Genomic DNA, 24,627 nt, shown 5'->3' on the forward strand with positions numbered 1-24,627 from the left:
GTAAAATTAATTTTCGTACGCATTCGTATTGTACCGTATATAAAATGAAGATTGCTGGAGACAATAAATTTAATGTGAGAATATATTTTTATTGGTCTTATTATCTTCAACTATTTACCACATGAAAAACTTAAGAGTAAATTTCACTTAACCCCCTTAACTTTAATGATTGGGAAACAATACCCTTTTAGTTTTGAATGAGAACAATAATCCCCTCGAACAAAGGTGAAGGGAATAATGTTTTCTAACCATTTAATGTTAAGTGAGTTAAGTGGAATTTTATAGATTTGGGAGTTTTTTTTTTTGGGGGGGGGGGGGGGTGACTTAAAGAAATACTCCCTCCGATCCACAATAAGTGATTATTTTACTTTTTTATTTTGATTCAAAATAAATGTCTATTTACATAATCAAGAAGGAAATTATTTTTATTTTTTCAAAATTTGCTCTTATTTACATATCCCAACGTGTCAAGGTAACAGTTAATTAAAATTAATTTAGTGAATACATCTTTTTTTCTCTCTAAAAGTTCGTATTTACTTAATGAGTGTGCTAAAACCGGAGAGAGTATTACTTTTCCTCTATCATTTAACGAAAATAAAGCTAATTAGATGAGAGAGTGGAGAGTTAATTAAGTTAGTAATAATTATTACTCCACTATCCACTACCTAATTAGAGTAAGTATCAACGACTTTTCTTTTACCCTACCTCTTTAATTCTTGACTTTTCATTCTCTAAAAATAAAACACAAAACCTTTTCTCATGAACTTCACTTCATTTCAATGTGTCTTTTCTTTTACCCCACTTTCTCTTTTGACTTTCCATTGTCTAAAATTTCATAACCTTTTCTCTTCAACTTCAATTCATCAAACCATATATATATATATATTCAAGGTTCTTTTTTTATTCTTCTTCCAAATAATCTTACAAAAATGGCCGTATATTTCTTTGCAAGTATAGCACTTTTGTTTTTGTTCTATGGATTATCAAATGGAAGAGTATTACAATGGCCATCCATTGGAATGAATTTATTTGGATTTATTCCAACAATCTATGTAGATCAATCTGGTTTTGCTCATTTTGAAACAATTCAATCTGCAATTGATTCTATTCCTTCCAACAATTCTTATTGGATTTGCATCTTCATCAATTCTGGCTTGTACAAGTACACTTCTTCACACTCTTCTCTTCATTTTTATATATGTATATATTTGCACAATCCCATACACCACTTGTGAGATTTTACTGTTGTTGTTGTTGTATATATTTGCATAATCTGTTAGTGAAACCAAGATTTAGAGTCAGTAGATTCTGTCATACAGGGACGGACATAGCGTTTTTTTTACTAGTTTAATTGAACCCAAACTTCCGACACGGGGTATGTTTTATATGTAAAAATCAACTAAAATCTCGACAAGTATTAAATTTGAACCCATAATTTTAATAGCACTGAGTTCAGTACTAAATCTTAAAAGATGAGCACATTAAATTTAAATCCTAGATTTGCTTATGCTCTTATAATGAAATCTATCAAGATTTCTACACATGTAATATGAGGCGTTATTATTGTTGTTGTCGTTGTTCTTCTAATATTTTGTTTTGAATGCTTTATAATTTCTACATAAATCATACATAAAAAAGGGTTATCCGGTGTATTAAATTCCAGTTATGTATGGGGTCTGGAGAAGGACCGGACTATAAGTGTTTATTGCATGCAGTCTTATCCTGTATTTTTACAAGAGGTTATTTTCAGGGGCCGACATGAATATATGTTTATTAACCAAGAAAAGAAGAACATATGTGCATTATTTCTTGGAGTTCTCCCTTTGTATGTAGATATTTTTTTTGGTCGAAATTCGTGTATAAGGGCTAATTTTTGTGACTAGTTACTATCTTTTTTATAAATTCGCATTAGAGACTAATTAATTTTTGCATTTACTATATGAAGGGAACAGGTGACAATCCCAGTTGATAAACCATTTATTTATTTAAAAGGTGCAGACGTGAAGACAACTGTTGTTATATGGGGTGCTCATGACTCACTTGTTACAAGTCCAACATTTTCCTCTTTTGCTGACAATATAATAGTGGAAAATCTTAATTTTACCGTAAGAATTAAAATCCTACGACCATTTTAAGATTATTTTTTCTTGTTTATATAGTTATTAATGTTATTTTTGTTTGTTTTTGCAATAGAATTCTTATAATTACCCACCTGAGAAAAATGGAAATCAGATGAAACCGGCATTAGCAGCAATGATTTCTGGGGATAAATCTGCATTTTATGGTTGTGCTTTCTCTGGTTTACAAGATACATTGTTGGATGATAATGGCAGACATTATTTTAAGCTTTGCACCATTGAAGGAGCCATGGATTTCATTTTTGGTACTGGTCAATCCATTTACGAGGTACGGCTTTTGTAATTTATTTAAACGTCAAATATTTTAAAATGAATTTTAATTATTAAAACGACTAAAATTCAGGGTCGAAGGGAGTATATGTGTTTGCTAATTCCTATTTCCTTCGGTCCACGCCATTTTATCTTTGGAGCATTTATTAAGGTAATACGAATTCCTAGAAAAAAAGAGGTATTACTAAATTAACCTTAATTAATTGTTATCTTAACACATTAGAATATGTATGCAAGAGTAAATTTTGAAAAAAATAAAATTAATTTCTTCTTGATTATGTAAATGGACACTTATTTTGGACTAAAATAAAAATATAAAATAATCAGGATCGGTGGGAATTAATTTAGACAAGAATGAACAAACGCTTGTTAACATTTTTGTCCACTTTATTAATGGAGTGGAGACAATTGTAGAGTCAAATGATTCATACATACAAACAAAAATGGTAGCAAAATCAAAGTTTTCAGGCTAGTCTTTACCTTTAATTGGACGATTAATGAACTAAAATCCATAAATAGGCCTTGGATACCTTTAACTTTTCAGCAAGGAGGGTAATAGACAGTTTCACATTAGATCTTGTCTTGGAATGAGAGAGATTCATTTGCCTTGCGATTAATGTGACGCTAAAGTTTTTATTTATTTATTTATTTTATTTCATACTCAATGTTTGGTATTTGCATCGGGACCCGATTAAATTCGGATTCACGCCCGAAAATCTCACATGGGAGCACAAGGGAGCACAACGCTCCCTAACAAAAAATTCCAACCTGCACAGTTCGACGTGTGTGAAGTAGACAACATACCCTAATATAAGCATTAGTGACTGCTTCCACGGCTCGTATTTATGACCTATAACTCACACAAAGACAATTTTACTGTTGCTCTAAGACTCTCTCTCGTGATTTGTAAGTGACATTTTGATATTTTTGTAATAGGATTGTACAATATTGGTGAATGCTGGATCAATAGCAGAAGATTATGTAGGATACATAACAGCACAAGGAAGATTAGATCCAAATGATGCAAATGGATTTATTTTCAAGAATGGCAAAGTAATTGGGGCAGGCAAAGCATTTTTAGGAAGGGCATGGAGAGGTTATGCTAGGGTCCTTTTTTATAAGACTCACCTCTCCAATATTATTGTTCCTCAAGGTTGGGATGCTTGGAATTTCAAAGGCCACGAGTAAGTCTATTTTTTACTATCTTCTTATTTATGTTTTCACTGCCTAAGGTCTATCGTAAACAATTTTTCTATCTTTATAAGGTAAGGATAAAATTTGCGTACTCATTATCCTCGCTAGACCCTATTTATGCGGTTTGTATTGTTGTTGTTGTTGTTATTGTTTATATTACGTGTCTTTTAAAGTTTTTGTACATTCACCACAAAAATAAAATAAAACTGAAATTAGCGATGAACTTCGCCGCTAGTCTGTTGCTAAATTGCTTGAAGCCTATGTAGCGCTTGGATCCTCCAAAAATACACTACTTTTGGAGGATCTGACACACGCCTGGAGATATTTTCGGAGTGTCCGAACAACATAGCTTGAAGCTAATGAATTTTTTTGATAATTTATCACTAATCCATTGTCAAATAGAATTAGCGACGAATTTATCTGCTTAGCTACAGTTGTCATCGCTAATTCTAATTTTTTTTTTTTTATAGTAGTGATCCCTTGAAAAAATTTACATATTAGTAGTCTTGGTAATAATGGTATTATATTTGTTTAAACTACACTTTGTTTTTTTAAACGTCTCACTTAATTAACGTCCAATTAATTGGAACCGTATGATTAGATTAAGATGAAAAACTACAAACAGATGACTTAAATCTTTTTAATATTTTGAAACAATATTTGATTGTCAAAATGACTACATTTAGGACCAAAAGAGTACTATTTAACAAGATTAATTGGAAATAAAATTTGCTAAATCTTTTAGTCACTAATAATTTTTCTTTGTTTTAGGGACCAATTGACCTTCTCAGAAGAAGACTGCGATGGAGATGGAGCTGACACATCAAAAAGAGTTAAATGGGAAAAGAAATTAAGCAAAAATATGGTGGAATCATTAACAGATTTGTCTTTTATTGATACTGATAATTGGATTAACGGACAACCTTTTATATTGCTAAATTAGACATTAGTCTCAGTAAGTAAGTTAAGTGTTTTTCTTTCCTTAATTTCTTTTGTATCCTTTTACTCCACTAATTACATGTACTTTAGTATCCAAGAACATGAATATGAAACCTAATGTTATTTTACTATAAGCAATTTTTCAGTATATTTTAAATTCTTGGTCTAGAATATTGGATGTTAAATTATGTTTTATATTTATTAGTTGCCCATTATGTTCATGAATTCCTATGCAATTGATCTTTACGAGAGTAACATTTGGTCTATTGAATATTAGAACAATATAGAGAAGATTATCATGGCCCTTGCGCAAGAATGATGCATACAAATGAGAAATGGTCTAAATTTTTTAATTAAAAAAAGACAATAATAAAAGGAAATATCTTATCATTTTAGTTTTTTACCCCTCTGCTCTTATGTGATGGGAAGCAAAACAACATGAGGAACTAAATTTTCATAATCTTAGTACCACAAAGTATTTGGTCTTCTTTTAATTTTATTTATTAATTAGGAGGAATTTAAGGAAAGGTAATTGCAAATCTGATTGCCATATTATTCTTATAGAATACCTTTTTAATGAAGAATAGATATGTTATCAAATGTGTTCTCCATAAGATGATAATAAAACCAACCAATTTAAGTAAAACATTCATTAATTAAATCGGTAAGGGTGAGCCTTGAGCTACTTGACTAATGACGAAGGTATTTTTGGGGAAAAATACCCAATTTAGCCAATTTACTTTCGGGCCTTATAACTAAGATAATTGAAAGAATAAGTTGTTACTTAAAAGCGCAAGAATGACCTCATTGGCAATCGAAGTATTACCGATGAATTGTATGTCACAAGAAAATAATAATTGCACCAGATATCATTCTAAATAGTGCTATGTGCTTCAGAGTGACCTTGAGGAACTATTTAGTAAAATTTTTATTCATTTTGAAGCATTGAGGTTAACGTTGAAGTCTTATTTAGTGAGTACTACTTTTTATTTGATTTGTTGTTTTCTCTCAAGTTCATCTTTCTTTTCTTTCTCTTCATTTTGGATTTTCTCAGCATCTTTGTTTGCAATTTTTCTGAACTCCTGCAGCTCATAGCATATTGTGAAACTGCATTCTTCTACAACAATTACATTTTGTATTTTTCAGTTTATATAAGTATCTCCTTTTGCTAGGCAGTGTATTTCCGAGCTGGTTCTGAAAACCTTTGCACCAGAAAACGTGAGAGTCTAAATATCATTGTGATGCTTCTAATTAAAAAAAATGTGCCTTCCTTTGACTACATCCAGATAAATTATGTTTGAAACTATTAACATACTCATGGCTTGGTTAGTTTTAATTAAAACAACTTATGTTCTTCGTTTGTTTGGATTCAACATATATTAATATTCTCCCAGTGATGCCTTTTATCTTGCATGTTCTTAATTCTTTCCTTTCTGTTGGATCCAGGCAACCAATATATGGCTATGTTAGGCACCCAAAGAAATTAAAATTGACAACATAGGTTAGTATAATTAATAATTCTAGCACTTCAAGATTCTCTATAGTGTAGGTTAATAAAATTAATTTCTTTATATCCACACGATTCGTCTACTATACCTTTTAACAATGCTGTTCAGTAGACCAAATTTTATTTGGCAGAATTTCTGTCATGCCTGTAGTAGTCTCTTGCATATTTGATAGCATCACTTTTCTGTTTACTGGCACATTTTTCTTGGAACTGAAACGTTTGAAATATTTGGTGTTTCTAATCCATAGCACGACAACTTAAATTGTCATACCTGGCTCTTTTCACCAAAATTTACTATGTGAATCTAAGTTTTTTCAGTATGCAGGGATTGAGTCATATTGTCCAACAATATAGAGATGTTGCAGCAGCTCCTTGATAGTGTTGACTAATTGGCGATGAATTTCAGAATCCTTCAAGAAACTTCTATGCATAAGTACGTGAATTTCCTCTACTTTGTTCTCAGTATCCTATGAACTGAAGAAACTTGTGAAACAACAACATTAGCTTTTCTTTGTATAAAAGAAATTCATATTCTGCTTCGCCATTTATCATCTTTAAATAATTTTGTCTTTAGGAATACTATTTCTTTTTAACCATTATTTTAGCTTCTCAAAGTAAAAGTTCTTGACAAATGGATCATTCTGTTTTAAATTCTTGGTTACTCGTGAATAAAAGAGTTTCTACGCTACTGTTTGGAATATTTTCTTAACTTAACTATTGATCCTGTTTCTTTAGGAATGCTGTTTCTTTTTATCCATTGCTTTAGCTTCTCAAAGTAAAAGTTCTTGACAAATGGATCATTCTGTTTTAAATTATTAGTTACTCATGAATAAAAGAGTTTCTACGCTACTGTTTGGAAATTTTCTTAACTTAACTATTGATGGAACTAGGAGCATGTCGCTTAGTTTTAGCATTAAGATAAGGCCTTCATCTTCTTGGGTCTCATCAGTAAAAATTATTCGCTAGCTTCGTGGTATAAAAATATAAATCTCTTTTATGCTGGGAAGCAAAGTATTTACATATCCTAGAACTTTCTTAATTGGTTTTTCCTATTGATAACCACATCTACATCTTACTCTATATATACATAGTCGATTTTTCTCTTAATTTGCAATTTGGTAAATTCATTTTATGTTTAGTTTGGTTGATAGGGCATGCTTTAAACGTCTTTGCAGATGACGACGTGTTACGCTCTTAAGTTCTCTTGATGTGGTATCTTGGGTCCGTAGGTCTTTCCAATGAAACAAGAGATACAGTTGAAGCTATACCTATGCCTAAATTTGTCGAAACAAGATGGTTAGGATCAAGCATCTGTTATAAATTTCCACATTGTTCTTATTCTACATATAAACCTCTGAAAATCAGTTGCATTTGGATCTTTTTCAGTGACGGGGAAAACATCATGTGTTAACTTCCATACAAATAAGAGCCTTGACAACAAGGCCTGCAACAGAAGATAGACAAGAGTAATGGAACCATAATTAAGTTTTACTCTGTTGTTGTGAAATGCGAAGCGTCAATCTTGCAGTAGACATTCAATACTACATCATCTGGAGTGGCGCCGTCAAAATGGATTTGGCCCGTGAGGCCAGCCCAACCCAGCCCGCTTTTTGGGTAAGGTTGGGTTGTGATTTTTTTAGCTTATTTAAAATTGAGGCTTATAAACCCGGCCCAACTCAGCCCGTTGGCCCTTGAGGCTTGACAGAGGCTGAGCTTGGGCCGGCCAGTGGGCCAAAAATTAATTAAATTCAAATTTAAATATTTAAAAAAATTTAAAAGTAAAAAAATATTAACTATAATCCCTATTTTCCAACCTTAGATTGCTCATTTATCCTTCCATATCAACTAGAATTTATATTTTTGACATGTATGTAGTATGACAAGATTAGTTTTTCTTTTGCTTAATTATCAACGAATTAGGAAAGTTTTAAGTGGCCAATAATAATTTTTTTCTAAAGAAAATATTACTTTAAGTGGCCAATGATCAGTTTGTTTACTTTAATATATTATTAATTATTAAATTGCTCTTTAGTATAGAAAAAGGTCAAGTTTTAATACCCAAAGAAAATTGACAACACTAACAAATTTCATGAATTTTAAAAATTTACGGACTATAATGATGAAATCAATAAATAATGTTAAACCTAAATTTAAAAACCTTAACATATAAACTTATTGAAGCAATTCCTGAACCTAATTCCTGAACCTAAGGAAAGTGAAAAAAATATATTCATTTAACGTTTAAAAAATAAAAGAGCTAGAGATATAGAGAATTTGCATTTCAATTACGAGATTCCTTGTTAAATATCAAGATTTTTGTATACTCTAAATAAACAAAAGTAGTTCATATGATTTAAGAGATTATGCCATGAAAAAATATCTAAAGATTTTAAAAAATATTTTTTCTAAAAAAATTGAAGGGCCAACCTGCTCTAGCCCGCGGCCCTCTTAGGTTGGGCTGGGTTGGCCATTTTAAGGCCCATATAGACGAAGGGCCAGCCTGCCTTAGCCCACTAAATTTAAAAGCCCACGAGGTTTGGGTTGGGCTAGCCCGTTTTGACAGCTCTAATCTGGAGTATGCTTTTTGCCTCTCAAGTATTTATCGGCAGGAAGCACAAGGTAGTACACCAGTACAAGAATAGATGAAGGATTGGGATAGCCATACAATTTATTAGTATTTTGTTGGGTTTACGGAAATACAAAGAGGTCTCCAAATGAAAAAGCAATTGTTATGTAGTAAGATGTTATATGTTTACATTTTTTGGTATAATGAATTGTTGAGCTCTTTGGAAATTATAGCTTCATGTACAACACTTGCTTAGTGCCTTCTTGGAATAAAATCGTTATCCCTCTTTCATAGGAATTCTCTTTTTGTTATCAGTTGTTGATGCCCCTTAGATGCTAGATAGTTGTAAATCTGATTTGGAATATTTCATGCCATCATATCTTTGTTTGTTCCATCATATTTTTATTTGTTGTTAGTTTGAACATATGCATAATGTAATTTTTATGCAATAACGGTTGGAATTCGTCTAGTAAATTTTATAGAGAAAATTACCCTTTATAGCCCCTGAAAATTTTAATGGCCCATGTTTTGTCCTACTTACAAAAAATAGCCCTTCGACCCAAACGTATTGCATATAGTAGCCGAAAGGAATAAGCATGACAACACAAGCGCTTGTAGCTCAGTGGATAGAATGCATGTTTCCTAAGCTGAAGGTCATAAGTTCAACCCCTACTTGGCGCGATAAAGCAACCCTTTTTTGCCGTTTTAAATGTACTTCTGGATCTAATAAGTATTAGCTAATAATTGATTGAAATATGTAATGCAGGTCATATAGGAAATGTCTATTTTTGTATATTTTTTGTATAATAACAGACTATTTTTGTATATTTTTTGCATAGTGACAGTCTATTTTGTATATTTTTTGTATAGTAACAGTCTATTTTGTATAGTAACAGTCTATTTTGTATATTTTTTGTATAGTAACAATCTATTTTGTATAGTGACAGTCTATTTTTTATATTTTTTGTATAGTAACAGTCTATTTTATATATATTTTTGTATAGTAACAGTCTATTTTGTATAGTGACAGTCTATTTTTTATATTTTTTGTATAGTAACAATCTATTTTGTATAATGATAGTCTATTTTGTATAGTGAGAGCTAATTGTATATAAATTATATAGTGGCAATCTATTTAGTATATTTTTATATAGTGATAGTTTATTTTATACATATTTGTATAATGACAGTCTATTTAGTATATTTTTTGTATAATGACATTCTATTTTTGTATATATTTTGTATAGTGACACTCTATTTGTATATAAATTATATAGTGACAGTCTATTTGTATATAAATTGTATAGTGACAGTCTATTTTGTATAATTTTTGTGTAATGACAGTTTATTTTGTAGATATTTCAATTTTTTTCATAGTCATCTCCTCTGTTCTTTCTCTCATTGAGAAACCAGCCACCGACGTCCATGGCCTCACCTTCGCCGAAAATGGTAATAAGATTACCAGAGTTTTAAATTTTTAGCCAAAGATCTTCAAAATATTATCTACATATTTACAGAAACTATAAGAGAAAATCAGAGAAAGAAGACAAGGTTGTCTCCTCGTTGCCTTATGCTACACACTGCTCCTCTCGCTTTCCTCTTCTTCCCTATAGGTTGTTGCTACTGATTTTTACTAGTCACCGCCGGAGTTGACCACTGGCTGGCGACGGTATCAGTAACTTTACTCTCACTAATTATATAGGACATAAATTGGCGGAGCTCCCATAAAAATGGAGGACTACAACTCCTGAAGCTCATATCTGCAATTAAACAAATATGAAGCCTAGTGAGAACAAATGACTTGTGCCTTCAAGAGTTCAAGGCTTAAGGAGTCGACAAAACTATGTCACAACAGATGATGGCCAAATTATCAGAAAGCAACTAAGATATCAACAACTTAACAGAATAATGTAGACTAATTATTTGTCTCATTGAAAACAGTGATCCTCACATTAGAAAGGAAATTCTAACAATAGGGAATTGGACCTCCCTCAAATAGATGGATCTGGGACTGATATTGGAACCGAGCATACTGAACCGGGTGATGATGGTGAATGCATTTACAAGTTTCAAATATAGATTCCTCTTCAACCCCCATCGACGACGACTGTTCCACACTATTGATACGCCATTCTCTCCTCCTTCATCTCTATTTCTTTTGTTTTGATGTTGGTTTAACGGGTAAAAGTCCAGATCTTCTTAGATCTGGCCGGTTCTAGGATTTTCCGGTGTTTTGCTGCTGTTTTAACGGGTAAAAGTCTAGATCTTCTTAGATCAGACCGGTTCTAGGATTTTCCGGCGAGGGAATTCGATCAGTGAAGTTTCTGGCTGACAGTTGTCATTATTTTTAGGCTATAACTTGTATGAGTCAATTTGTGGGCTACCGGATGATATTTGTTTTGCCCAATGGGCTATAAATGAAGTTCTCTCAAATTTATATATAAGAATGTAAGTTTACTAAAACAAAATTAGTGTTGGTAGTCCATTTTTTCTTCTAATACACTTTTACAAACAAAAGAGCTGCTGCTCATGACCAATCACGGTATTTTTCGAAAATAGTTTGACCACTATTATCTTCATAACCCAAATAGATACCATCATCTTTCACATTATATATGCATCTTTCAGTACCTTTTGGAATAAAATTACTTCCATCATGAATGCAATGTTTTATATCGTTAAATACATCGAATACAGTTCCTTTGAAACCCCACCAAAAGTGACAAAAGTATAAAGTACGAGACCATGCGCAAAATTCCCATTTGTAATTTGTTCTCAAGGGAGGGTAAGAATGCCCCATATCGTCATTTTTAGATGCACAGTGAAGTTGTAGTTCAGGAAGATTATTAAGAATATGCACCTGACGCTCATATTTAAACAACCCGCAACCTCCTTGAACGTGGTAGGGCATGATGATAAATAACAAGAAGATGATCTTCACTAAGGATTGAACCATCTTGAGAAAATAATTAGGGTGATTTTGAATTATGAAATTCCTTTGCTTCCTGTCTGGATCCTGTTGCCGAAGCTCATAATTCCGGGTTTCGTGTATCAATGCTTCTAGATTAGTGTTAAGGGTGTGGTCGAAGATCAGGCTTGACTGACCGACTTCATTGGCGGCGCATTTCGTTCTGGGTGGTGTTTCAGTAATTATGACTGGCCTCTAAAGTCTAAGATGGCAGCCAACTATCTTTCCGTAGGGATTATCATTTCCAGTCTGGCTCTCGAAGACTCAATATCAGAGGAAAGTTTTTTGCAAATTAGTCCCGCATTAGTATCTGAATTAGTCGAATAAAATTCTAATATAATAGAGTAAGGTTCGAGGCTCTTCCGCGCTTTGCGCGGTAATAAAAATAATTTAAATATGCCTAAATAATAAATGGCATATGAAAGAAATTCAATCTTTGCTTATCAAAAATTTCTTCATGATTCTACCACGAACTATTATAACGGGTAAATGACCTATTAGAATTGGTAATACTGCATTAACCGTGAAAGTCTTTTATCCTTGTCAGTAAATAACAGCTACCATTCCATCTTTCTCCATATTACTATAATATGAGTACTATTTAAGAAGCCAAAAAATATTTTTAAATAATAATTTCAAACACATATTGTTCTGTACTATATTAAACACATATATAATTTTAAACACATATATTGTTCTGTACTATATTTGACAAATTTCGTGCAAACTTATAGAGAGTAAGCAAGGAAGAAAGAGAAAAGAATTATGAAAAATAATAAATTCATCATTTGTCTTCTGTAAAAAATGAAAAAGGAAAAAGCAAAAAGAAAAGAAAATTATAAGAAAAATTGTTACATGTGTTGCTATTTGTAGCGCTTAGACTAATTACTATGGCTCCACCATTCTCAACTTCTACTTCATGTTCTGTATCTGACAACTTTTTGCTAATATTTATGATTCAAATATTGCTCCGATTGAATTCATGATTATCTAAATTATGAGTGAAGGATGAAGAAACGAAGAGATGGTTAACTATGTTTAATTAAGTCGTCATAACGTATAACCACAATGTTTTCCAGTACCATCTCATGCATTAGTAATTGGAACATTAGAGTTGTTGGTACTCTCCTAGCAACACGATTTTCAACATGTATCAAAATGGTTTCATATCGTTTTAATGGAACCTGCAAAACAAATGCTAGTATAACCCAAAGTTCAATATAAACAAATTAAAAAAGTGTAGCTGACAAAGAGAAACCTACAAATACATATCCTTTCACTGAATTTGAATATTACTCCAACTAAATTCATAGCTCCCATATCAATCTGAAATGAGAAAGGCAACATCTTGACCTCATTAGTCATTACGTGTTCGAGAAAAAAATTACTGGAACAATATAAAATCCAAAGCGTTTATACTTTTAAAATTAAGCAGAAATCAAGAAGTTGATTGAGCAAACAGATACAAGAAACAGTGAATGAACTTCCTTAATGTATCATTATCGATGCATACGATTGATGAAAAACTTATTAAAATGATATTGCTACAAACCAACCTAAAATCAAGCGTAAAATCAAGAATATTAGATTCCTTTTGTAATATTATGCCATTAAATTCATCCGACTACCAATGAAATTATTTAAAAACAAAATGATAAACCCAGAAATGACATAGAAGAAGAATGATAGTAAAAAGGATAGAAAAAAAATAACAGAAAACGAACAAAAATCTGAAATACTCCCTCCGGTCCAAAATAAATGATTTTTTGGATGTTTTCACACAGATTAAGAAATCCACCTTTTAACATTAATTAGCAATGGAATTGACCATATTAACCTTTACTATCTCACATAAATACTCCTAACACATATTCCAACATTATTTACTCCAAGGACAATATAGGGAAAAAATAATTAATTCATTTTTGAAATCTGGAAAAATCACTTGACCACAAGAAAAAGGCCAAAAAATCACTTATTTTGGACCGGAGGGAGTAGAGATTAAAGTTATTAAGTAGCCATTAGAATATAGAATAAATGAAGATTGTATTCACAGCTGGAACAACGCAAAGCTTCCACAATTACTTCATTTAACGCCATTATAAACCTGATAAAACCCTAGTAAAAGTTAGCAAAAGAAAGCGGAAACGGATGAATAAACTTTTTAGCTTCTAATTAATTAGCGTAGAGCTTTTCGGCACAGTATTTTTTATATTATATTTTCATTCTCCTTCATTTTAAATTGTGCAATATAATCGATCATCAATTTGTTCATGGTTTATAGAGGTTATTTTGGTAAAAGTAGAATAACCCTATCTATAAATCTTAATAGTATTATGATTATTTCACCGCAAGAGCACAATAAGAAGTTGGTGGAAAAAGGCAATATAAGTAGCACAGAAGAAACAGGAAATTTATTTTAGAAGAAATTGAAGAAGAAAAGTGAAAAAGTTCAAAAGCATAAACTTTCTTACCAAAAAAAAGCTGCAAATTCATCACATATATAAAGAAGAAGATCACGGGAACATTGTACCTGTAAGAATGCTTTTCTTCAAGGTAAGAGGCAATATCAAAGTCCGCATAACAATACAGGCATGTATTTTCCAAAAATGGCTATTCGGTAGATCTATTTCTTTTGTTTAGGCCGTTTTAGTGATTGCATATTTATTCTTTGTTTTTAGTGCCAATGCAATTGAAGCAGATTTTGGTTTGAAACGGTTCATTAAAGATGCAGTGTAATTCTCTGTTTTTAGTGCCATTGTAATTGAAGCAGATTTTGGTTTGAAACGGTTCATTAAAGACGTAGCGTTTATGATTCCCTATTGTTCTGTAACTGTAACCGATGGTATATATAGGATAAATATGCTGAGACTTGTTATGTTATGGAAAGCAATACAATTAGAGGAAATAAATTTAATTTTTTTGGGTCACAATTAATCTTATTACGACAAAAGAATTGGTCATTTGTTTAGTCTATTAAGGAAGATTTTCTCCGAAAGGTAATTACAAATTGGGACATCCTTATAGAATACTTGTTAATAAACAATAGATATTTTACCAAATATTTTCTGCATAAGATGATAATAAAGTCAACCAGATTAAGTAAAACATTCATTAATTTAATTGAAGTGGCAGGTTGTTTAACATATTATTCTTTATGACCTACTAAAACCGTCTTTCAAAATCTTCTATTTGCCATAAATTTGCTGGAGCAAAAGCAGATATGGTTCGGTATTTCCTTATTTTCTGTATTGGTTATATTCTTTATATTTTGTCTAGTCTTACCAGACGACACAAAAATTTTGAATCACAAAAAATAAATTCAACAACTAGGACGAGTTGATGAAAGACTAAGAAAAAAGTATAAGATTTACAACTCTTATGGTACTCGTCTACCTGAGTACTCTCTCCGTCTATTTTTACTTGTTCATTTTTGATTTGGCACACCTCTTAAGAAACAATTAATAAAATAATAATTTTACTATATTACCCTAATTATAATATGTTGGGCTGAATTGAAAATGATTAGTAGTATTTAATAATAAAGGTAATATAGATATAAAATGATAAATTATTTCTTGATTTTACAAACTGGAAAAATAAAATTGAACACCGTAGATAAGTAAAAATGAACAGAAGCAGTAAACAAAATTTCCCTTTTCATAGTTACAAAACTAAGTGGGCGTTTGGACATAAGAATTGTAAAATTCCAAAAAGAAGTGAAAAAAATTTTCAAGTGAAAATGGAATTTGAAAATTAGAGTTGTGTTTGGACATGAGTATAACTTTGAGTTGTTTTTGAAGTTTTGTGAGTGATCTAAGTCTAGCTTTGTGATAGATGCTGGAAATTGGTTCCGATCCAGCCCTCAGAACCGGCTTGGTTGCAGCTCAATGAACAAGTAGCTGAAGAACACTTTGAACAGTAGCTTCTTCCGGTAAAAATTGAGGGTGGATATTTCGGCCTCTCGTTTGTCTTGTCTAACCGTATTTCCCTTAGTCTCAGTTCTTCACTTTATTTGCTCGAGCTTAATGCTTGGCCGTTTCCGGTTCTGGGCGCACCATCCATCCTCCCGGGCTCTGATATGTGTAAGCCCTTGGCTTTACCCGAGGCCATATCGGATCGCGCTGTCCACTCGTTTCTTTACCAGGAAATCGGGTAACTTAATTTATCCCCATTTTACCCGCACACAACTATAGTACAAAACTTCCTAAGCTAAATGAAGCATGATTTCATTGTTATGATTCCCAAAGCAAGTGCTAGCATGGGCCACAGAGCTAGCATACAACAAATATATAGGCTTGCTTCCTTTCTCTGAGGTACGTAGTGATATTAAATTTTGTTAAATTGTACCGGTGTAAGAATGTAAAATTTAGAATTTTGCTTATACTAGGACTTTGCAATCAACATAGATTTTGCCACACTTAAAATTTTAGTAAATCACCACCACTGCGGCTAACTATACCTAATTTGTAGCAACTGATTCTAATTAAGTGATGACTCTAATCCTCTAAAACTAAAAACGTCTTGCTTTCTACCCAAAAAAAAAATATTGCTAACAAAGTCTCAAATTTGAATACAAAAGGATTTTACATGCGATTTGCATATTTGTTGTTTGATATCATGTACGAGAAGAGGTAGCGGGCGACCCAAGAAGTGTTCGGGAGAGGTGATCAGGCAGGACATGACGAGGCTTCAGATTTCTGAGGACATGGCCCTTGATAGGAAGGTGTGGAGGTGAAACATTAGGGTTGTAGGTTAGGAGGTAGTGGAGCGCTTTTCTACTTCGTACCAGGTGAGAGACTTGTCTGATAGGGTTGTGTCTTAGACTGCTAGTGGTTATTGTCTTGTCCGTACTATTTTTCCACTTTTCATAGTACCGAGCCTTACATATACGTGTTATTGTTACTGCTTTTCATCTATTTTCTTGTACTTATGATACTGCTATTATTTCTATGGTTTCTATTGATGATACTGATATATTGTCTTTTTTGTCTCCTTGAGCTAAGGGTCTGCCTCTCTACCCCCTTGGGGTAAGGATAAGGTCTGCGCATACTTTATCCTCCCCAGACCCCACTTGTGGAATTTTACTCGATTGTTGTTGTTGTTTGATATCATGCGCTTCTGCTAGAGTGGATTAAGTAGAATAATGCATAAGTAAATTGAAGACAATAATGTGCTTGCTTGAACATGTAGGCATAATATTCAATTACAAAATACCTAAAGCTAATTGAACCATGATTTTTTTCTCAAGCATTTACAAAGCTCAATGCATGTTAACTTTACAAAACAGCATATTAAATGCACAATGAAGAATGCTGCTAGAAAGAGCAGCATAGTGTAAATCACACGCGCAAAAACGTCAAGAAACTCGTCGAATTTGCTTAATCGGTCACCAGGTTGTTGCTGGTGATAACTCTTACGATCATCAGTGCTCCCATATTTGTTCATCAGTTACTACTGATTGGAGTAGTCTACCAATGTGGGACTTTGCTCGCACACCCATCGATTTTCTGGTTGATAGGGTTGAGGAAGGGAAAGTTAGTAGCATCATCACAAAAAGTAATGTTAGAAGAGAAGAGGGAAATAGTGTAGCCATTGTTTGCACAAGCTAGTAATTACTAAGTAGTGATAAGAATGAAGACTGAAAGAAGCAGTAAAAAACTTGACTACTCTCTCAGGTCCACAATAAGTGACCAATTTACTTTTTTATTTTGGTCCAAAATAAGTATCTATTTATATAATCAAGAATTTGTTTTTCCAAAATTACCTTTATTATGGTGCAACATTTAATTGAGGGTAATTTAGTCACACTAACTATTTTTGTCTAGAATTTATTATTTTCTTAATGGGTGTGCCAAAAGCAAATTGGTCACTTATGGTGGATCAAAGGGAGTACTTTTTCGCCCTAGATGTATGGACTCGTATATAGAGAGGAGATACAGTAACAATGTTAGTTAGACAAACACATGAGTTAGACTGATTGGCTGTAACCTAGGACTCCTCCACAACTTAAACTCTAGCCAGAGTTTGTGTGAGTAGATATGATAAGCTTCTATGAGTTTTTAGATATCATATGAGTGTATTTCTGATAGATACACTTACTTATAGATAGAGATGAGTCAAAGAAACAATAGATAAGAAGAGTAGTTGTTAAGTCGACCAGTAACAAGCTGATTTAACATGGATTGTCCCGTGATAAAATCCTAGCTATAAAGGGCAGCGCAGTGCATGAAATTCCATATCCATGGATAGGAGAAGGGTCGTACCTCAAAAGGTGTAATGTAGGCAGTCAGCCCTAACGCAAACATTAGTGGCTGATAAGATCCTAGCAATAACTTTTTTAAAATTATGGGCTCTTGCAATGGATTAATTTTCATTTCTAATGATGATATAATGAGATTGTTTTATTGACCATCAATTAAAAAGTCAATAAAGTTGCTCAAGTACTAATAAGCAAGAAATGCAATGGAGCATGAAGAAGTTGTGGCAAGTGAATGCCCAAATAGGCATAGCAATTGTTGGGATAATATTTGGTCTATACACACATTTTGCTACTCTCCTTCGGGGAGAAATTTGAACATATCATACTTTTTATGACAAAATATTTGAAGTTAGAAATGTAATCGAAGAAAAACTTATTAAGTAGTATTTTACTCCTGGTGGGTCATGACCCAACAAAAGTGGTTGCTCAGATGATTAACACGCTCACCTACAACCTCAGGATCGTGGGTTCGAGCCACCAAATGAAGAGGTATCAAAGAAAAATCAAAGGGAAGAGGAATAAAAAAATATAAAAAAGTAAATAAATTAATTTTTTTATTTGACCTTTTTGTAAATATACTAAAAGCAGTTGCACAAAACCTCGTCCTCGTCGAAACCCTCTTCTAAATTTGTAAGAGCTAAAACCCTAATGGAAACTTGATGCCGGCGACGACAATGTAACAGTAAAGAAAAAGAAAAAGAAGCTAAGAAGTAAAAATTAGGGTAAAGCAAAATGGTTTTCAATTATGAGAACATCTGAAGCTCAGTGAGCATTACATATAGGCTCCACTACTCACTACAAAATAAAAACCTATAACTACTTCTGACAGGGACTATAGGTGTCAAATTAAGATAAATCAATTTACCAGACTTGCTTTAAGAAACCTATAGCGACTAAACTGCTCACTTAACAACTTTCATCCTATCCACTAATAACTAACTCCTAACGGCTAGGTACACCTATTTGAGCTGTTCATACATGTCACGCAAGCTGAAACCATTTTTGTTTGCATTAGTTCCCCTCCCTTGAAAGCTTCCTTGTCCTCAAGGAAGGAAAAGAGGAAAGCGAGTTTTTAGAACTGAGTAGTCCTCCCAAGTAGCTCGATCAGGTGGAAATTGGTCCCATTGTACTAAAACCTGCGCCACAACCTTGTTCCCTTTTTGGATCATACGCCTCTCTAAGATTTTATGTAGCTCGAGACAGTAAGGGCTTGACAATTCAAGTATAGGGGGATGTGAGGTTGTTTCGGGCAACTCGTAGCATTTCTTGAGTTGAGACACATAAAAGGTTGAGTGTAGTAATAATTGAGAAGGAAGAGAGAGTTTATAGGCAACATTCCCGATCTTTTGTAGTACCTGATAAGGCCTGTAGTACTGAGTTGAATGCTTAGGAAGTTGCCCTCCTGACATGGTGACCTGCCTATATGGTTGAATCTTAACATACACCCAGTCACCCTCTTTGAATTGCATGTCCGACCTATGCTTGTTTTCTTGATGCTCCATCCTCTTAAGGTGGTATTTAAGAAATTGTACCTTGAACTCTCTTGTGAGTAAGCTTCTATATACTTCCTCCATGCTTCAATCTCCAGCAGTGTAAGGTAAGTGCAACGGGGGAGGTTGACCATATAAAACTTCATATGGTGTACACTGGATGGCAGAATGGAAGGTGGTATTGTACCACCACTTACTTGTTCCTAGGTAGTGCATCCAATCCTTTTGAGAGTCTGAGCAAAAACATCTCAAGTAAGTCTCCACACATTTGTTAACTATCTCAGTTTGGCCATCTGTTTGAGGGTGGTAAGCTATGGAAGTGTTAAGGCTCACTCCTAACATGGCAAATAATTCTTGCCTAAGCTTGCTTGTACAGATAGGATCTCTATCACTGATAATGTCTTCTGGCAGCCCATGTAGCTTATAAACCTGGTCCATGAAAATCTTGGCCAGTTCATTAGAAGAGTAAGGATGAGATAAGACTATAAAATGGGCACACTTTGTGATCCTATCCACTATTACGCAAATAACTGATTTCCCTTGAGACTTGGGCAATCCTTCTATAAAGTCCATACTTATACTGCTCCAGGCTGCAACAGGTATTTTCAGGGGTTGCAGCAACCTTGGGTAAGGAGCACTGTCATATTTGTGCCTCTGACGTGAATCACAACCCTTCACAAGATCTTGAATTTCCTCCTTCATTCCTTTCCAATAAAATAAAGAAGATACCCTCCTGTAAATGTTGTCCATTCCTGAGTGCCCTCAAATAGTGGAATTGTGCCATAGCTGTAAGATCTCTTTCCTCAGTTGTAGGTCAGGCCCTACCACCAACTTACAATTCTTTCTTAGTTGCTCATGTATGAATGTGTACCCCTTATCGTTGGAACCCTTATACTCGAGGACTTTGATTGTTGACTTTAGTTGCCCATCTAACTCCCAACTTTTCATAATAACTTCCAACAGATCAATTTTCACAGTTGAGAGTGTCATGGATGACAGTTCAACTAATGGAAGTCTGGAGAGTGCATCTACAGCCTTGTTTTCCTTACCCTTTTTGTATTTAATCTCAAAGTCATATTGCATCAATTTGGTTATCCATTTCAGCTGATTGCCTCTTAAGGTGATTGTCGTTACTGTATTCATGAATACATGGGGCAAATATATGTGAATACATGCACATATAGCTGGACTGCCTTGATTTTAGGTGGTTTTTACTGTTGTATTCATGAATACAGCAACAAGAATATATATGAATACATGCGCAGTGGACTACCCTGATTTTAGGCGCTTTTTACTGTTGTATTCATGAATACAACAGCATGAATACATGTGAATACATGCGTGGTGGACTGCCCTAATTTTAGGCGCTTTTTGTTGTTGTATTCATGAATACATGGCACGAATACATGCGCATACAACTGGACTACCTTGATTTTAGCCGCTTTTTACTGCTGTATTCATGAATACAACATCACAAACACATATGAATACATGCGCGTACAGTTGGACTGCCCTGGTTTTAGGCGCTTCTTGCTGTTGTATTCATGAATACATGGCGCGAATACATGTGAATACATGCGCGTACAACTGAACTACCCAGATTTTTAGGCGCTTTTTGTTGTTGTATTCGTGAATACAGCAGCGCGAATACAACGAACATACCATCGTAACAACTTAATAGTAGCTATAGAAAGTAATTATGTATATGGTAGCTATAGAAAGTTAATAGCTACTAAACAATAGTGATTTTCCGAAAATTTCTCTACCTTTAATCAAAAGTCTTGCGAGCTTTAAGAAAATAAATAACTCTATTAGGCAGATAAAGAAGAAATTATCTAACAATACTATAGTCTTCGTTGAAATTTAAACCAAAAATCATACTATGGGTGCATTTGTTTTAATCGTAATTAGTAACTAGTAAATATTGTCTTCGATTTCCCTTTTTTTAGTTTATTAAAGAACGATAATAAAATAACAAGCTGACAAAGTAGAAAGGTATACCATTTCTTGATATCATTAGTTAGGACTTAGGAGTATAATTGATATCATTAGCTAGGAGTATACTGATCAATTTCAATATTCATTTTAATTAATCTATTAAAGAAAAGATCACTAAGTAACTAAATATAATACTAAAACACAAAAGATAGAGAAATTAATGGAGTAAATGAATGAGGGAACCCAAAAAAAAAACTTCGGGTAAACTCCTCATGGAAAATGAACTGTATAGCCGCTCGCAAAATAATAGTCGAAAAATATATATAAATGTATGTATATATATATATATACACACAAAAATTATACAAATTTTATATACTTTTTCGACTACCGGATAAAAATAGTTTCTAGCACATGCGAAAAATGATAATACCTTACTAATATTAGGTTTATTTTTTATCTTGTTTAAAGGAGTCTCACGATAAATATAATTAGACTTTTGCGATGACTTTTAGAATACGCAGCGCATTTCAGTCTTCTTCTTCTCTCCCATGCAATTCAAAAGTGAAACACTCAAAAATTCCCAACCCAAATGGAATCCAAAACAGGGCAAACCCACAAGCCATTCTCATATTCCGTCAGAACTCATCGCTGAAATTTTCTTATGATTTCCAGTTAAATCCCTCTTGAAATTCAGGCCTGTTTCAAAATACTAGCTTGATATAATCTCTAGCCCTAAATTTATCAAGTTCCATCTTAGTTTGTTCTCTAGTAACAAGGATAACACCCACAATAAGCTTTTATTGAAGATTTTCCGACCTGTCTACTGCAATATTCTAAAGGATTGTTCTCTTAAGTCTTTACTTTATGAGTCTCTTACTGAAGCATCTAACTTGAATATTCCTAGGAAAAACCCTTATAAACTTTTTCGTATTTTGAGTTTGGTGAATGGGATGATTTGTTTGATTTGTTTTGCTGGTGGGACAAAACACTTGTTTCTATGGAATCCATCGACAAGAAAGTACAGGAAATTGCCTCATTCTAGAACTGAACTGACAGGTGGTTACCGCTATGGTTTTACATATGATGAGGCTCGTGATGATTTTAAAATGGTTGTCATTTTTCATAATTTGGAACATGGTAGTTCAAATCGAGTTAAGGTCAAAATATATAGTCTAACGAGTAATTCTTGGAAAAATATTGATGATTGTCGATGACATTAAATGGTTCAGGTAAATTTGTACGGTAAACTTCATTGGGCTACTACTACTACTGGTCTTTATAATATGAACATCATTTCTATTGATTTGGCGATTTGGCGGATGAGAAGTGGGGAAAGGTAGAACCAAAGGCATCTCAATAAAACTCGTGGCCTAAAGCTAAACTTTAATTAAGGGCCTTGACTTTTTTTTGTCTACAGTATAGTTATCTTGTAAAATATAGTATGTAATATTACACTGGTTCCTTTTTTTCTTTCTTTTTGTCTATAGTGTAGTTATTTTATAAAATATAATATTAATATTCATATTGGTAAGAAAATTTAAGTTAATAAGATGTTAGCCACGTATTTACAATTGATTATGTTGGATCTTATTGTAAAATAATGTTATTTATCAATATGAAGATGTGAGTATCTTAATTCAAAGTTCTAAATATTTCTTTTGTTAAAAAATAGATAGTCTTTCTTTATAAGGATTTAGTATTTTGTTTACTTTTTTTAAAAATTTCAATATTGTCTAAACGAAATTTTGTTTTCTTTTTTTTTTGGGGCTCCAACATTTAGGGGGCCTAAAGCAAAAGTTTTACTAGCCTCCCCTCGAGCCACCCTGGGTAGAACAACCCTCCTATGGGGAAGGAGATATTTTTTTGTGGCTAGAAGTGTAAGGTAGTGATCTGTCTGTCTTTTGCATTAATGAGGGAAAGCACGTCTCAACTATTTGGGTTATGAAGGAATATGGGGTTAAAGAATCTTGGACAAAGGAACCACATATTGATGGCTTGTGGAGAAGAGTAACGAGAAATGTTAGAGGTAAAATGTGCAGGAAACTCATTATAGCAGTTATGGCAACGTTGGTGTACAAGATATGGCAGGTCAGAGATGATGCAATATGGAACAACAAAGTATCACATCCAATGGTGATTTGTAAACAGATTCAACAAGAATATAAAGTTAGATTGAATATGCAAAGTATTAGAAAAGAGGGGAAAGATAGAAGGAAATGGATAGAGAAATTGATTTAGCAAATACATATAGGGATGATAGATAGGGAAATTTTGCGGCTACAAGGAATTTCCTTCTAGTCTGTACAGTTTTGTATAATTGGTTGGTTGAAAGATTAATAACATTTTTTCTTTACACCAAAGTGCATAAACTATAAGGTAAGGATTAAGAATAACCACTGTAAATATACTACAGATCTCATCAGAGGCGGACCCAGGATTTGAGCACAGCGGGGGCACCACTGTCTTTAATATAGATATATAAGCTAGTAGCGATAAAATTTAGCGTGCTAACTCCTTGAAAATTTAATGATTATGAGTCAGTGATCAAAAATATCTTTTAAAATATCAAAAACTTATTCTAATAATATCAAGATTAAATATTCGTTAAGTAGTTCAAGTAGAGTCTCAATCGCCATCGCTAAATCGACGGAGGTATGCTACTTTGCCGAAGTGATTTTTGAAGGCACAAGCATTTTGGAGTTTTCTATCGCTCTTTTTGGGGGGAATTTTGTTGAATTACTTATTTTAATACAAGTCAAGAAAACAATGATGCTTATAAACTTAGTTATCATGATAAAGAATATAAATTGGCTTCTTGCTAATGGAATATTTTATTCCTCTCCAATTTTCTTAATCTTTTTATGTCTCTTTGTTACCTTTTTCAAATTCTAGAAAGACGTTTCTCAAAAAAGTTTTTGACTATTTTATATAGAAGCTCTAAAGAACTAATCGTGGAGAGAAGCTTGGTTTGAGGCTTTTGAGAGAGAGATTTGAAGGGAACAAAGCTAAACTAAATTCACTAAATGTACTAGTGCTCAACTATTTTTGAACTCAGAAAAGATTAAAAAAAAAAAGAGAGAGAAAAACAAATTGAGCTCTAAATACAGAATACTAAACTACCTTGAATTCAAGGAGAATAAAAAATAAAATGAAAAAGAGCATGCATTGCTGCTGGATCTTGAACCCAAGTCATCTTGAGAGGGAGGAGCAAACGCCACATGTTAAACCAGACCAACAATCAAACTTTTGTGTTTGAGGGGGCACATCAAAATTATTTAGGGGGTCCTTGATGTATATACAAGTATATATACACGGTTTTTGCCAAAGTTAACGGGTTCCAGTAACCTCTCTA

General features: G+C 33.1%; 1 protein-coding gene and 1 non-coding gene across 2 annotated transcripts; both read left to right on the forward strand.

Annotated features, from left to right (window-relative positions):
- The first annotated feature begins 770 nt into the window (after positions 1–770).
- On the forward strand, positions 771–4,666 carry LOC107798857 (putative pectinesterase 29). Its single transcript, XM_016621889.2, has 5 exons — positions 771–1,162; positions 1,946–2,105; positions 2,194–2,406; positions 3,345–3,592; positions 4,374–4,666. Exons 1-5 carry the CDS (start codon positions 930–932, stop codon positions 4,543–4,545), a joined length of 1,026 nt encoding a protein of 341 aa, XP_016477375.2. The 5' UTR covers positions 771–929; the 3' UTR covers positions 4,546–4,666.
- A 120-nt stretch (positions 4,667–4,786) lies between these two features.
- On the forward strand, positions 4,787–4,891 carry LOC142162514 (U6 spliceosomal RNA). Its single transcript, XR_012693767.1, has one exon. It is a non-coding gene; the product is annotated as a U6 spliceosomal RNA (small nuclear RNA).
- Positions 4,892–24,627: the final 19,736 nt, after the last annotated feature.

The sequence above is a fragment of the Nicotiana tabacum genome, chromosome 7 (genome assembly GCF_000715075.1).
Source record: "Nicotiana tabacum cultivar K326 chromosome 7, ASM71507v2, whole genome shotgun sequence".
Taxonomy (NCBI): domain Eukaryota; kingdom Viridiplantae; phylum Streptophyta; class Magnoliopsida; order Solanales; family Solanaceae; genus Nicotiana; species Nicotiana tabacum.